This window comes from Enoplosus armatus, chromosome 9 (assembly GCF_043641665.1).
Source record: "Enoplosus armatus isolate fEnoArm2 chromosome 9, fEnoArm2.hap1, whole genome shotgun sequence".
Classification (NCBI taxonomy): domain Eukaryota; kingdom Metazoa; phylum Chordata; class Actinopteri; order Centrarchiformes; family Enoplosidae; genus Enoplosus; species Enoplosus armatus.
In genome coordinates, this window is record NC_092188.1 from 1,249,224 (window position 1) to 1,264,634 (window position 15,411).

General features: G+C 42.3%; 1 protein-coding gene across 1 annotated transcript in view; it reads right to left on the bottom strand.

Moving 5' to 3' along the window:
- LOC139290453 (CREB-regulated transcription coactivator 2) overlaps positions 1-15,411 on the bottom strand; it is a 29,448-nt gene that overhangs the window by 8,298 nt on the left and 5,739 nt on the right. The window contains exons 2-10 of the mRNA XM_070912237.1: positions 12,705-12,806; positions 11,016-11,132; positions 8,814-8,875; positions 5,852-5,920; positions 4,910-5,016; positions 3,683-3,709; positions 3,083-3,162; positions 2,790-2,839; positions 1,991-2,259 (exon numbers count right to left, since the gene is read on the bottom strand). Of these exons, the coding sequence (XP_070768338.1) occupies positions 1,991-2,259; positions 2,790-2,839; positions 3,083-3,162; positions 3,683-3,709; positions 4,910-5,016; positions 5,852-5,920; positions 8,814-8,875; positions 11,016-11,132; positions 12,705-12,806 (883 nt within the window). The remainder of the gene's footprint in view (positions 1-1,990; positions 2,260-2,789; positions 2,840-3,082; positions 3,163-3,682; positions 3,710-4,909; positions 5,017-5,851; positions 5,921-8,813; positions 8,876-11,015; positions 11,133-12,704; positions 12,807-15,411) is intronic.

The window sequence follows — 15,411 nt, forward strand, 5'->3', positions numbered from 1 at the left end:
TTGGAGCGGGAACCGTAAATTCTCACGCTGCTTGGTACTGGGAAAAGTAAAAATATAAAATGTTTATAACAGCTGCAATACCACTAAATACATTTATCTTACACATTCAAACTAAAAAGAGTTGACAACTTGTCGGCTTGGCCTTCCCCTTCCAGGTGACAACTTGTCCATCGTCCATCTGGTTTACAACCTTATAAAGACAGCATGATGATCCACGCTCGGGTTTGGAGAGCTGCAGCCTGAGGTTGAGCTGACAGCAGCTTCCTGCCTGCGGGTGGTACAGTCACCTCACAAGCGATAAAACACGTTCACATTTACAGCAACATTTTCCGACTGCACTTCCACCCACAAAACAAAACCTCCCATTTCTCTCTGAGGCTAAATTTAGAGCGCCACCCCTCCGTACATCCCCTTCGTTTCATCTCATTCGCTCTCACCCACATACTTCCTCTGCTAACCTTCACATTAGTCACTTAGCTGAGGCTTTGATCCATACAGATTTACAACAACCGAGCAGGCAGGCAGCTCCGTGTCTTGCCCGCTCTACAACTGTTGCTAGAGGAAATGAACATGACTCTTTGGTTACAGGACAGCTTCTCGACGGAGGTCTCTTCATCGAGTGCAAGTGTGTATCTGAACTGACCCTAACATACGAGTGAAGACAGAAACTGAAAGCTAAATTAAACTTCAATCCACTGAGACAATTTCAAAGGATAAGACTGATTTTTAAAAAATGTGTAATCAACAAATTCCATGAAAAGACCAAAACTAACAATGGAAGCCAAGTTTTCACATTAACAAGTCTTGTATTGATCAATTCCACAATAATTTAAGCTAGGAACAGACTTTATGATGACTGAAGACTACAGAGACTAAAAAACAAATATAATAACTCTTCTTGGGTGTCAGAAAGGGGCACATATATGACAACCATTACAGACAACACACTGGAGGACAGGTAGACTATGGTTAGAGTCGTATCACTAAGGAACCCCACAAATCCTGTGAGAACATGAATCCTCACATGACTGCACCAAAACACAAACAGACTTCAAATGAATGCTGACAGATGGCAGAGAACTTCAGCAGAGACGTGGCCTCGGACCTGAATCTGAACACTCTCTCATTCATGGCACACCCAGATCTCTTTTCCCCCACTTACACTTGTGATGCTGGTGATCCTCATTCCAGTCAAAAATAAAAAGAGCAACAGGCAGCGACTGCATCAGAAGGCAGATGATGCTTAAATCCTTAAACCTGGAAGAACTGAGTTTTGAGCCACTTGGTGGCAGCGTAAACAAGTTGCAAGTTGTTTCAAACATCTGCTTCTGTCCACCTCCAGCAGCTACAGATCAACATGGTCCTCCATGTGGAGTCGTGTTTGTGTCTCCTGGTGAATGAAATCCAGTACTCTCTCTCTCTGTTAGCTCTGGTTCTGGTCTCCTCCACCTCCTGAGGGAAACATCTGGCTCTTTAGCTGCTAAATGCTGCACTATGTTCAGCAGCTGGTCTCTGAGTCTGTCTGCTGTCTGTGGACCAGGACAGGTAGACCAGGAGCTGAGAGTCACTATAAAGCACCGTGAACCAGGACAGATAAACCAGGAGCCGAGAGTGAACCAGGACAGATAAACCAGGAGCCGAGAGTGAACCAGGACAGATAAACCAGGAGCTGAGAGAGAACCAGGACAGATAAACCAGGAGCCGAGAGTGAACCAGGACAGATAAACCAGGAGCCGAGAGTGAACCAGGACAGATAAACCAGGAGCTGAAAGTCACGATAAAGCTCCATAAAGCCAAGAGGAGCTGCAGACTCAGCTGATAATTCTGTCCCTTTCGCGTTGTCACATGAAAGTATTGATTATAGTCCCTTTAAACATTGTATGCAGACTCTGTCCATCATAGTCTGATCAGTCGAGACCCCTAAATAAATCAAACTATACTCAGCCCAGCGATCCTGTGTAATCAACACAGTGCTGCAGCCTGTATGTACCTTGTGTGTGATGGTGGAAGTTGCCGTTGCCTCCCTGAGCGTTGGCGGCGTTGATGCCCAGCTGAGTGAGGGTGGAGGCCAGGTTCCCCGTGCTGCTCCCCCCGCTCAGAGAGGAGGATCCTGGGTAGCTGGGCTCGTCCTGGTCAAGCGGCGTGGGCAGCGGGGAGGGGAAGTGGAGGCTGGACAGGTCGGGCAGCGAGCCGCCGGTGTTGAGGGCCAACGGGACGCCGTGAGCCGGCGTGGACGGCTGCTCCGGGGACGTAAAGATACTGAGAGGAAACAGAGGAGGTTCAGATCGTCCTGGACATTAAAACATGCTGAGATGTCATCATTTAGAAGTGATATAATTTAGTAGTTTCAGCAGTCAAACACACTTCTTTGCTCCATAAATATTCAACTGAAGTTCAGTTCTCCAAAAACACTTTGATGTCTTCATAATTAAACATCTATCTTACTCATTTTAACGCATTAGTGTTTCACTTTCAAAGCCTCAAAGTGTTCCTAGTACTCAGATTTTCTTTGGTTAAAGGCTGAAGAGAACATTTGATATTTGACGCTGTTTGGTTTTCTGGTGAAGTTAAAGAGTTAAAAGTAAACACAAAAGCAACAGAAGCAGCAGAGGAATTGATTACTGCCTGCAGGGAGTCAAAAGTTACAGAATCCTGTCTTTGACACGACTCTTGTTCAAGGGACAAATCAGATTTCAGGCCACACCAAATAGATTTCCGAGAGTGTGTGTGTGTGTGATGTGCTGTGTGAATGGAGGGAGCATGTGTGTGTTTGGTGGTGTCAGAATTACTTGATGCCAGGGACTTCACAGGACTTGGGTCGGGACGACAACAGCGGCAACTGGAGAGAGAAAAATAAAAACAAAATGATTTCTACCTCAACACATTATGAAGAAAACTGCTGTCAACGTTTTCTCAACGACACCAGTTACGTTTCTTAACATTAAAACTCTCGACACACCAGATTCTCACATTTTGAGATACTGACTGATAAAATATCTTGAGGTTTAAACAGACAATATTCATTAAAGAAGAATAAAACAGGAATATACAACAAGAATAAGTGATTGCTGAGTTTCTTTACCTTCTTGGTGTCCCAGGGTTTGAGCAGTTTCCCCTCATCCAACACATTCTCTTCAATGGGAGGAACAGGGTACGGAAACACTGAGGGACAAAATAAGAGGGAGAAATCTGTAAATATGCAGGCTACTCTATGTCTGTAGTAGAGTGTTGAAGTGAATAGTCAGTTCAGCTCAGTCAGTTTCATCATCACATGTATTTGAGCTCAAATGTGGGTCAAGAAGATTTAGAGCTTGTGAAATGATAAATCTATTAAGGAATAACTACACAGCCTGAAGGTTTATATCACTCCTTGTAAACATCTCTGCACTAGTAACTCTAAATGTCTGGGGGGGGGGGGGGCGGGGGGGTTTCCTGGTAGCCTGGGTGCATTAAGATGCAATGTCTCTGGTTTGATTCACACACAAACGTCCTACAGCTTACAAGCTCATGAGTTACAACACACACACACACACACACACACACACACACACACACACACACTTGAATTTCTGAGGCAGAAGTTTTTCACAGTTTAATGAAGGGTGATATACACGAAGCTAACTCAGGCTTTGACTTGAAACCTGACAGCAGCATGTGTGTGAACGTGTTTCATATAACTCACTTCGTCTGCCCTCTCCATCGCTCTGACCTGCAGGATCACACAGACAGAGAGACAGACAGACAGAGAGACAGACAGACAGAGAGAGAGACAGACAGAGGTTTACTGAGTTGGAAATATTGGCCTCAGTGTACATTCAGAACATCCTGATTCTGCTGGCGGCCGGAGGAAACCCTGTTTAGACTGAGACGTTTATCTTGAGGAAACGTGTGAGCTGCTCAGTCAGGCCAGAAAAGTCAGTTTAACAAAGAACAGGTCACCACATCACAGCCAAAATAAAGAGGAAAAAACCCCTGGGTTCACTGAGTGCCCTCGTCTGACGGAGACATCACACCATTTTCACTTCTGTCACTGTGGTTTTAGGAGGCCACATATGATTCAGCTCTGGCAGACAGCAGTAGATGATCGACTCTCCTTCAGTCAAACTTCAACCTGATTGGATGAACAAGGCACCTGCCGGGCTGTTATTGGTCAGCTATTCTGGAAATGTTGTGAGATTTCTCCTAAACTATCCACCAAAATCAGTTTCTATGTAAAATCTGACAAAACTGACTGATTTATGCTTCATTTTACAGACAGAACATGAACTTTTAAAAGTTATTAACACAGTTTGTGAGTTTGAAGGAACAGCAAGTCACATTGATTCGTGCAAAATTAAATCTGACCGAGGTGTTCCACAGGGATCAGTGCTTGGACCACTTTTCTTTTGTGTACAAGTCACTTTGTCCTGTCTTCAAAAAGTAAATCATCATTGTTATACTGATGAGACACAAATCTATCTTTCTGCAACAGCCAATTACTCCTTCCAGCTTTTGAAACTTGAAACCTCGTACATGCTTTTAGGGCATCCAGAATTGATTAATGTAAAGTACTTTTCTCCGGCCTGTTTATGACAACAAAGGTCTTCATTCGGTCCAAAATATAAGTACTCAATAGATCTCAGAAATGAGATCATATTACACCTGCCCTGACGTCTCTGCATTGGCTACTACATATCCCAGCGTATCATGCCGTATACTCCATTACGTCTTATTTCACCGTTCCTAGGATGACACCTTTTAACATCTTTTGGGGGTCGAGCCTTTGCTCACTGAACTCCCCTCCTTTGGAATAAAGTCCCTCTGAAGGTTTGATCGGCCAGCTCTGTCAGGATTTTGAATCTCTTCAGATCTTTTATTGTGACCGTTTGCAGTCCGTTGTGAGTGTTTTTGTTGAGGAGTTGTGCCTCACCAGTGCGTCTGTTGCTCTGGGGGGTGAGGGTGGGTCCTCCTGTGGTGAAGGGGTCTCCTGTGGGAGGATTCATTACACTGGTGTGGAGGGCCGAGTCAGAGTTGGTCCTGAGGGGCGAGAGACACACAGTGTTAAGGGATATAGGGAGGGAGAGAGAGAGAAAATCAGACAGCAAAAGAGTTTGGAAGAAGTTGAAGATCAGGTGAGTCTTTATTCTCCACCTCAGTGTGATTTCACAACTGAAAATACCAACCGGAGCTGTATGTTAAAAATAAAAGACAAATAACATGTTTTGTTTCTTCTCACACACGAGAGCAGAGTTTAATCTTCCCAAGATTATTTCAGAAAATCAGATGTGATTGAAAATATTTAACCTCTTCATTTAGGCCAGTGCACACTGAAAACAACTCATATGCACGTTTTGAAATACAACATCTGTTTAAAGCATTACAGACTCCTACAGCAGACTAGTCCAAACCCCACACATGTTGAAGCATTAAGACCCAGCGACTAAAAACACAGCTGTTTCTGGTTGGATTCTGCCACAAAAAATGGGCTCTTTGGTCTCTTGAAGTGAGCCGATGACCGACAGTTTACTTTCAGTGTGTCCTGGTCTTTACAGACGTAACAGGAGCTCAGGTAATGCAGATGAAAGAGGGGAATAAACAGAGGCTAATGGAGAGCGCTTGAGAATGATGACAGTAAAAAGGAGTTTTAGAAAGTCAGGAGGAAGGATTGAGGATTTGTGAAGGTTTCATCAGGTCAGCCAAAGAAAGAAGAAATAAAATGCACCAACGTAAAGTTTAATAGGACGTATTCTCATGTTCACCCACATATTTCTATTCTGTAAGACTCCACTCTCAAGGTGGAGGCTGTCCAGCAGAAGGAAGAAAAGGAGGAGGTAGAGGGAGGTAGAGGAAGAAGAGGATGAGGAGGATTCACCTGTTGAGTGCAGTGGTGGGGAGACGAAACAACTGGCTTTTATCCCCGGGGAAGTTTCCGGACCAATTCCTTTTCATGATCGACAAGAACAAAAAGTTATTTTCCTCCACCGAGCAAGAACATCGAAAAGAGGGAAAAAAATATAGGGAGAAGAAGAAGAGCGTGGGCTCGGAAAGCAAACGCAAGAGAAGGAAGGAGAAAGATGGAGGCAGCGAGCGGAAGACAGAGGGAGGCTGGCGTGTCACCTGACGCAGCATTGAGGATGTCTCTTTGTGTCTTTGTCTCTTTGTGTCTCTGTGTACCAGCGTGTTCACATAAACACATAACACACAATCAATATCTGCTTCTGCACTCATCTGTGTATCAGTCTGATCTTGGTTTATCATATTATGCAACAGCATGACTGGCACATCATCACGAGCAACAAAAAGGGCCTTTATTAAGGGTAGCAAATTAGCAAGTCATCTCTCAATCTTTGTTTGCTCTAACAAAATCTCAGAAAACAGTCGGATACAATTCCACAAAGTCCAATTTGACGTCTTCAAATGTCTCGTTTTGTCTGACCAACAGTTCAAACCCACAGATATTTAGTTTAGGATGATTCAAACTGAGAAAAGCAGCAAATCCTCACATCGGAGAAGTCACTGTGCCTAAAGTTAGCTTGCTCCACAACACAAGTATGACACAGAATACACTGAACTTGATTTTACTACAAGTGAGGGACAAAACTCTCCCTGTGTTGCAGCTGTGATGCAACAACTTTGCTCCGTTTAATTTAAGGTTTTTTGCTCAGATCACATTTGTCACATTAACATGCTGTAAAAACAGAAGCCTTGATAATCCTACAGTTGTTCTTATAGAGTGGGGCCTTTGTTAACCTCCAGTGCAAAGAGTACCAGGCCTTTTTCAATCATCTCCTCTGTTTCATAACTACATCTTATCAAATTTTAGTAAGAGGCCTCCCTGTTTTCTTAACTGCTTCCTCCATGTTTACCGGTTGCCTTGGATAATGGGAAGCCAAAAAAAGTATTGAGAGGTGGACCGACACATTGTTGGGTTTGGTCTTTTCATGGCATTTTCTTATAATTACGAGAAAAATATGCAATAACTGCAGCCTCGTATCCTTTAGCTGGCACAAACACCACAGAGGAAGAGAACAGACACACTCCATCACGCTCAGCTGCAGTTACAAGAACTGGACTCACATTTGTTTTGACCAAAACCTCCAACCTGGCAGGATGAGCGGTTACCAAATCTCTGTTGAATAAACACGCTCATTTTGAATTCTTGTCTACAAACTCTTCTCTCTCACGCTTCTCCTGAAATTAGGCAGTTTGAGCCTCAGCGAACCAGAACCAAAAATGTGACAAATAACTGAAGACAAAGTGCAGGTGGCTCTCCACCTCAGACTGTTTCACTAGATAACTCCATGTTTACAGAGACTCCAACTGGTGGTTGGCGACTTGACAAAGTGACAGCTGGAGGAGTTGAACCTAAACACTCTTTACTTGTCAGACTTTAGGAAATGGCTGGAGGTCATTTGCCAGCCTTGTGTGTGTGTGTGTGTGTGTGTGTGTGTGTGTGCTGTGGTGTGCTGTGCTGTGGACCTTCTGTGACTGTGGACCGAGGCCAGTCTTTCTCTGAAGGGTAATTGTTGTCTTGTTAGAAGAAAACCAGAAAGAACGCAGGCAGGCAGGCGAAAATGAAACGAGTGAAACGTTACACAAAACAGAAGAAAAAGCCAAAAAGAAAAAAAAGGCAGATTCCCAGAAGGAGGAAGGGCAAAAAAAGAAGAGGAAAAAAAGAACCAAGAGCTCTTCAAAACCAACTCAGGTTTGGAGAGACGCTGGCTAAAATCAACTCTGTTTCCTGTTAGTAGTCTAGAGGTTAGTGCCGCTGCTGGAGAGGCAAACGAGCCTCAGCAGGATCCATGAAAGCCTTTGTGAAGCCTCAGTGTCACCTCATGTGATTCTGATTTTCTTGTGCAAATTCAGTCAGACGTCAGAGAGAGAAAGCAGCCCTTAGGTGGGGGTTCAATGGCTTGCTCAAGGACACTTCAGCAGGAGGGAGGGGCTCGGGGATAACTTCAGCTGAAGGACTTTTTCTGGTAACTGCACCTCACTGCCAACGTCCTTGTCTTAGTTTTTTGAAGATGAGCCTTCTTTAAATTCAATGTTTAAAGAGTACCTCGTTAAATAAAGATATTATCATACAAAACACAGGGTTTCTGCAGGATCCATGAAGCCACATTTAAGACACAATTCAAGACCTTTTAGTACCTGGAAATTTATTTTACAATTATTTAAAAATGTCAGTCGAGGTGTTAAAATTCTACACCCATTTTTTCCTGAGCTTTCAACCACATCTCCTGACCTTCATCAGCGAGTGATCTAAGTATTTGGGTGGGAGATTGTAACCCCTGTATCTGATTTAACATGGTCTTGGCGTTGGATTGAGAAAAAAAAGATAGTAAGAGGACCTTGAGTTTTACTACAGACTATTTGGAGTCTAAAATGTAAATAAGACATTCTTAATCTTGTTTATTTATTTATTCTTTGACTCGATATTTTCTTATTCAAATCGTAGTAATCCATATTTGAGGTCAGTTTAGTTTGTGAGTTTAGCTTTGGTGAGCTAATAGTGCAACAAGACAGAAAACATTCAACAAAACATGCAAAGAAAACTATCAAATACTGTATCTAAATACAGAGAGGACAAAAAGCTAAAAACAACATGTACGTTAAGGTGCCATGCCATTTAGTATTCAAGAGTTGAGTAGTGATGTATCACTGCTTTCTTTGTCCTTCACCATCTGATGTGTCACAAAGGCTTCAGAAAGGTTGGGGAGCAGTGGGAGCAGAGGAGACTCAAACAAGATGCTCTGGAAATAACAAACAGGCATCCCTGCGGACAGCCACGTCTCCATGGAGACAGACAGATAGGAGGGAGTTTAAGACAGTACCTTCTCCAGCTGGGGTCAGGAGGCGGGGACAGGTAGGCGGAGTTATACGCCGAGCTGTCCACCTGAGGAGACGACTGGTTAAGGAAACAACTTTGTTTACAACATAAACTCTCTTTTCACTTTCTGTTTCTACTTAATGCGTGGCATCAACAGGCTGCTGCTGCTTTCAATACCATTAACACCTCTTCTGTTTTTACACATTTTCTCTTTCTAAGGGGCAGTTTAACAAAGCCCACTGTCCAGTATCAAATCACAGTTCATGGATGAATCTGACAAAATAGGACTTCTAAAGGAGAACGTTTAAACAGTGATCAACTCTCTCTCCAAAGAACTGACTGCTTGACTCTGTCACACTTTCTACTGAGCAGGCTGGGTGTTCGATGTCCAGGGTGATTTGAGCTACTCAACTTTTGCTTTTGCTTTTGCTTTCTCTTCCTTTATATGTTGACGCTCAATGTTGTTGCATGCTTGCATCAACTTTACTGATGTCTTTAAATCAGACTTGCAGACAACCTGTAATTGGGCCTCACATAACCTGACTTTTTTAAGATCTTGTGGGGCTTTGTGACGAGGGTCTTCCTTGTGTTTCCACTGTGTTTTATTTCAGATATACGTCAATAAAATCCAAAAGGAGGAGCTCCTATGTAATTTTTCTGTTCTGTTTGGTAGGTGACTGAAGTAAGCTGCTGTAGGACAGCCACAATCTAAGAAATCAGGTAAGGTTGGATCTGCTAAAGACCTGATAAAAACCTGTTTAGGTTCTTCCACTTCCATCCATTTACTTGACAAAGAGAAACAAGGGCACACTCCAAATTCATCTGTAAATAGAGATAATCAGTGGATAAAAAGCTTAACAATAATGTTTAGACACATCAGAAAACAAACAGAGCGTGATGACAAACTTTCCTATTAACACATTGATTTAAAATCCACTTTCTGCTTGTAAATAAGAGGAGGAAAGGTGTTTCTGGAAATTGCATGCCTCATGTATTCTTCTCAAATGGCAGCTAAGCCTCTCTGCAGTTGTGTATCTTACCAATCACAGTATTAGGTGTTTTGGAGCATGCCGTCCCTTTTTATTGTGTTTGCGCTGGGAACGATCGTAGTTCCAAGAACGCCGTTTTGAGGGACTTTTTTAGCTCCTACTTCAGAGTAGGTAAGAGGAACCTTGAGTGATGTAAGTGTACGATGATTGGTCGAACACGAGCCAATGTAGCACCATCTTTAAAAACCTGTGACACAACTGGTTACAGTAGCCTCAAAAAAAAGTGCCAAAACACAGACAAATAGACTGACAGTGAAGTCCAGGCTTTGTTGAGCGTATATGAACTCCATTTTGACTCTATAATATAAAAATCTCGTGTGTGACGTTGCTATACCAACTGCCAATTTACTTCAGCGTTCCTATTGTCAGTGCGAATGCAAACAGCCCATGAAGGTATGTAGTAGGTATGTAACTGAACCTCAAAACAACTTTCAACTTAACTTACACTAACAGTTCGCTTTATGTGTCTCGCTTAAGGGCATAAAAACCCCTCCACTCAGTGACAAACATCATTAACCAGGCTGCTGCCTCCTTATAATCCATTTAATACAGGATGTAAGTTGAGTCCAGATCCACGTTCAGCCTGCAGAGACTCTTAGGAACAACAGCGAGTTGTGTTGCTGCTGTGACCTAAAAACAGATAATAACCGTCCTATTGACAAGATGATATGAAGCAAACTTCACACAAGATAAAATAATATCTCTGTGTGAGGTTTCACAGAGCTGATTTAGATGGACACGACAGGGGAATTCAAAAAATACACTTTTACACAAGTACACTGTTAACAGCTGTTAACACTGTTAAAGCGCCCGTTGTTTGAGGGATGAATGTGGTAGAAATCTCCTTCCAGTCGAGGTCTGATGTGAAATAAAGGATCAGTTTCAAAGCACATCAGTGAGTCTCGCTGTGTCACTGGCTGACATGTTCACCATGAACACACACACTGTAGTTTATCTTGACTCAGTCCCACACACACCGTCCTGCTGCCCCAGATACTCAGCAGAGCACCACATGTGGATTCATCCACCGCTAAAAATAGTCCCCAACAAATGCACTATTTCCTGCTGTTACTTTGATAAAACTACAGCGAGCAGCTGTTTGACTGAAATGACCTTTTGAAACATGAAACTATATATTTGTGTAAGCTGAAGGATACTTGTCGGTTGCGGTACGGTCGGACCGGCGAGATGAAACGGCGGTCCCTATGGACTCGCTCCACCAGACCGTGATGCCGAGTAGACCGGTTGGACTCCAGAGAGGAGGGGAAGGAGCCCTGAGAGAGACAGAAACAGAGACCATATTGATTTATCAATCATGTAGATTTAATGTCCCTTACAGGAGTAAAGAAAAGAAAAACAGGGTTCTCAACACAGAGAACAAATCCCTCATCAGGGATCCCACTCTTTCAAGAAATCCATTTCCAGGTCATTTTAAATGACCTGCTGGTTTCAATCCAAGTCTGTTGAAAAAACATTTACTGCGGTTTGAATTTGAACAATAATGAGATGGTTTGTTTCAGATGTGTTTGGAAATTGGTTAAGTATTTGGATTCTCGGGTGTTCAGAGAAGTTATGAAACAGAACTCATTTAATTTAAATCTTGTCCCTGAAAGCAGCTCTAGTTTCAGCTGCCAGCTGCTGTGGGGACGTCAGACAAAGACTTCATTTGGAGTTCTGTTATTTTTCCGGAACAACTCTTTGTTGTTCATTATTTTATTGACTGGAGAGCTGTATAAATTAATGAAATGTTTTCTGTTTTTACTGTTTGTCAGTTTGTTAGGAAAACATCTGACAACTTAAAATTTGGAGAAGAGACAGTCTATGGATCAGGATCTGCAATTTCCACTTGTTCTTTTTTCTTTTTCGCCATAACTACTATGTTGTGTTTATGTGCTGGTGAAAAAGCCAACATCCGGAGCATTGCTTCACAAACTCATTTCTTGGAAAATCAAAACCTGGAAGTAACAGGATACACATTACGGAGGCTTCAACCTCCCAAATTCCCAGTGGAGCTGAGAGGCCAAAAACATCCCGTTACCTGCAGCCAAATGAGCTTCATCTCGGTCTGACCTCAGAGACAGGGGAGGAAGAGGAGGAGGCAGATAAATCCAGGATGAGATTCAGCTGTGATACTGACATTGATGAAACACTTCCATTACAGAATGAGTTTGGCTCTGCAGAGCTGATGACTCAGAAGTGAAGAGATGAAGGCTGCAGGTTGTGATGACACAGCAGAATGTGTCCTCTAAACACTACACGTTCACCACAGGTTAAAATTCAACTCACAAATGCTTCTGTCCTTCTCAGTTTTAGAGTAGTTTTATTCAGTTTTGTATAGCCCAATATAGGGCTATGGTTAGGGACTTGACTGACTCCTCTGATTCTATTTGTATTTTTCTTTATTTGTATAATTCTTCTCGTGGTGGAGGTAGAATTTGTAGTAGTAGCTGTAGTAGAAAGATAAGTTGTTGCAGGTTTCGTAGTAGTAATAACAGTAACAGAAATAGCAGTAGCAGTAACAGACCACTAAATGTAGTAGCAGCAGAAATAATGGTGTATAATAATAGTTTAAGTACAAGACCAGAGTAGTAGAAATACAAAATAGTGGAAGCAGTTTTCGTAACTGTCCGGTGATAGAAGTAGTGGCAGTAGTAGTGGAAGTAGAGAGGTAGCAGTAGTAGTAGTATCAATACTAAAAAGAAGTAGTACAAAAACAAGATCCGTAGTTGTAGCAGTCATTGTAGTGGGGGTGCCAATTACAGAAGCCAGTAACAGAAGAGTTAAAAAACAAGAGACAGGAGGAAGGAAATGACATCAGAGGTGAGAGCATGGTGGCTGTCAGTCACCTGGAAGTCCTGAGGGTTCCTGCCGATCTGGTTTACGTTGGGTAGCGAGCCGCCGTAGTACGGACCCTGACTCCTGGCAAGACGGAGCTTCTGGGCCTGAAGCTGACAGGACGAAGACGAGTTAGGAGATTAAGAACACAATCAATCAGCTCTTTGTACGTGACATCGTGACATCATGTTAACTATACAGCTGTGATAATGCCCTCAGTGTGCCATGATGTCAAATCACGAGTTATAACCGGTAATGCCAGAGTTGCCCAGAAAAACACACACATTGCCCTTTAAGAAGAACTCCCAGCATGCACCTCTGGCTGACAGCCGTGTGTAGCTGCATGTAAATGATTGTCTCACACCTGTCTCTGTTAACACTGGGGAAAAGGCGGGTTGTTAACTGCTACGTTACGAGCCACATCATCAGAACCATGAATGAAGTACTGAGATAATCCAGTAGTAATTTCTTAAATCTGTGTTTTATTTTATCACTAAAATCTAGCCTACAGTGTGCTCCTGTTGGTTGTGTATTTTCTGTAGGTCTGTACCTTTGAACATCTGACATCATGTTTAGAGAAAGAGACATGTGATGTTAAAAAGGTGCAAGCTGCTTCTTGATAGTGTCCTTTAATAAATGGAGACATGTATATACAGTGTGATTTAAACAGACTCCATTTCCTCCTGACAATAGTTTGCATTCATGTGTCATATGTTGCAAGTAGGTACAAAGACAGTTAGCCAGGCAGGCTAACACTTACCAATGAAATACAGTGAAATTATACCATTTGGCTTCATTCTTTACTTTATATTCATACTCTTATTCAAACTTTACTCTTACTTTAAGTTCAGCACAACTCTAGAACACTATACAGACCTGGAGTCAGTGTACTAGTATTTGTTTGCAGTGCTGTACTGGACAGCAGAACATTACAAGCCACATTTAGTTCAGTTGGTGCTTACTGTCGACCTCATATTGTCGATGTTAAACGGCTCACTTCTAGCTGTTCTGATTTTACTTTTAATCTAGTTTCATTTTGCTGGCTCTGTTTGGCCCGGAGAGAAAAATACAGCTCCAACAGAGGGAAGTAATTATTATAATTATTATACTGGTTTTTACAGTAGTTCACATCACAAAACTGGACTACAGGAGGGAAAAGGCCTCAGCCACCAAAGAGTTTTAGAAACTAACAAAACAAGCTTCCCGGCTGACCTCTGACTTCCTTTTGCAATAGGTTAATTTTGCTAATTTCGATGTTTTTTCTGACCGATAACCCTCGTTAAGCGATCATTAACGTTAACAGACAAGATTAAAATGGACTATTTAGAATGGACGAATGTCTGTGGCCCATTAAAAAACTATTGATAGACCTACAACAAATGTTTTTTTTACATGTGCAGTAGCAGCACAAACAACAACAGAGCACGACGACTCACACTTCGTAGGCTGACACACATTGAATCCTCCATCCTGTGAAGGAAAATATTTTATAACTTTAAATAGCCTATTAAATAATGACTAAAAGGCTAATTAATGATGGTCACTTAATGCTGTATGGGTTCTTTTAAACCTTCTGTGAACCAGATTCACTTCAAAGATCAATACATGGACTGATATAAGTATATATTTAGAGCATGTGCACACACACACACACACACACACACACACACACACACACACACACACACACACACACACACACACACACACACACACACACACACACACACACAGGCCTAGTTTCTGTGTGATGAACTCATTTAATCTATCATAACAGCCTCAGTGTTTCTGAGCTCTGCTGTTGTCAGCAAACTAATTATTGTCCAGAGACGAGAATCATTCCCACAGTGAACTGGTGGATGAGTGACGAGGTTCAGCCACAGTCAGGTTTAGGATTCAATCATTCTCTTCAAAAAATAAATAAAGATTTTTGGCTGTACAGTTGCTCTGAGTGAGAGTATGAACAACTCAGAGAGTGCTGAGTCAGCCCTTTGATATGACAAACCACAGCAGCTGAGTCATTTACTGAAGAGCTCCATCATCATCATCAGTCACAGTATTCAAATGCTGCAGGGTTTTTTTTTTATTATATATGCATTACCCCAAAAATAGCCCATGAAATAGTACACAGTCAGTAGACTAGTAACCCAACATTATTAACATTAAAGCGGCATCTTAGAGGATGACAGCAACACAGTGTTTGCTCTAAGTCGACCGCTTTGGGGGTCGATCGGAACAGCCCTATGTTCCCTACATTCATAATCTAATTAAATATGGTAAACAAAGATCTGTCTTTGAGCAATATTGCATTTTCAAGGCTTCGTTTTTTGCTCCAGGAAGTTCCAGACAAACTCCAGGAAATGCATCACAACTGGACTTGATTCTGAGAACTAAAGAAACACTGAAATATGTCCAATCAGGACAGATGAAAACTTCGAGAGGAAAGATGGTTAAAACAACTGCAGAGAGAGAGAGAGAGATGAAGAAACACTGATCTCAAAAAACAAAACGTCTTATGACTCAGACAAACCTTACAGCCAACAAAGTGCTCAGTTCACTCAGACAGTAACCACTGTTTGCAGGCTGGACAACACCTGTAATACAGCAACACAACACTTACAAAGTGACACCAAATGACTGATTATTCAGTCACAGTGACTACAGGGTGAACAGCAGCAGCCTCTGGATCCCTCTTCAGCAGCTTCAGCTTCACACAAC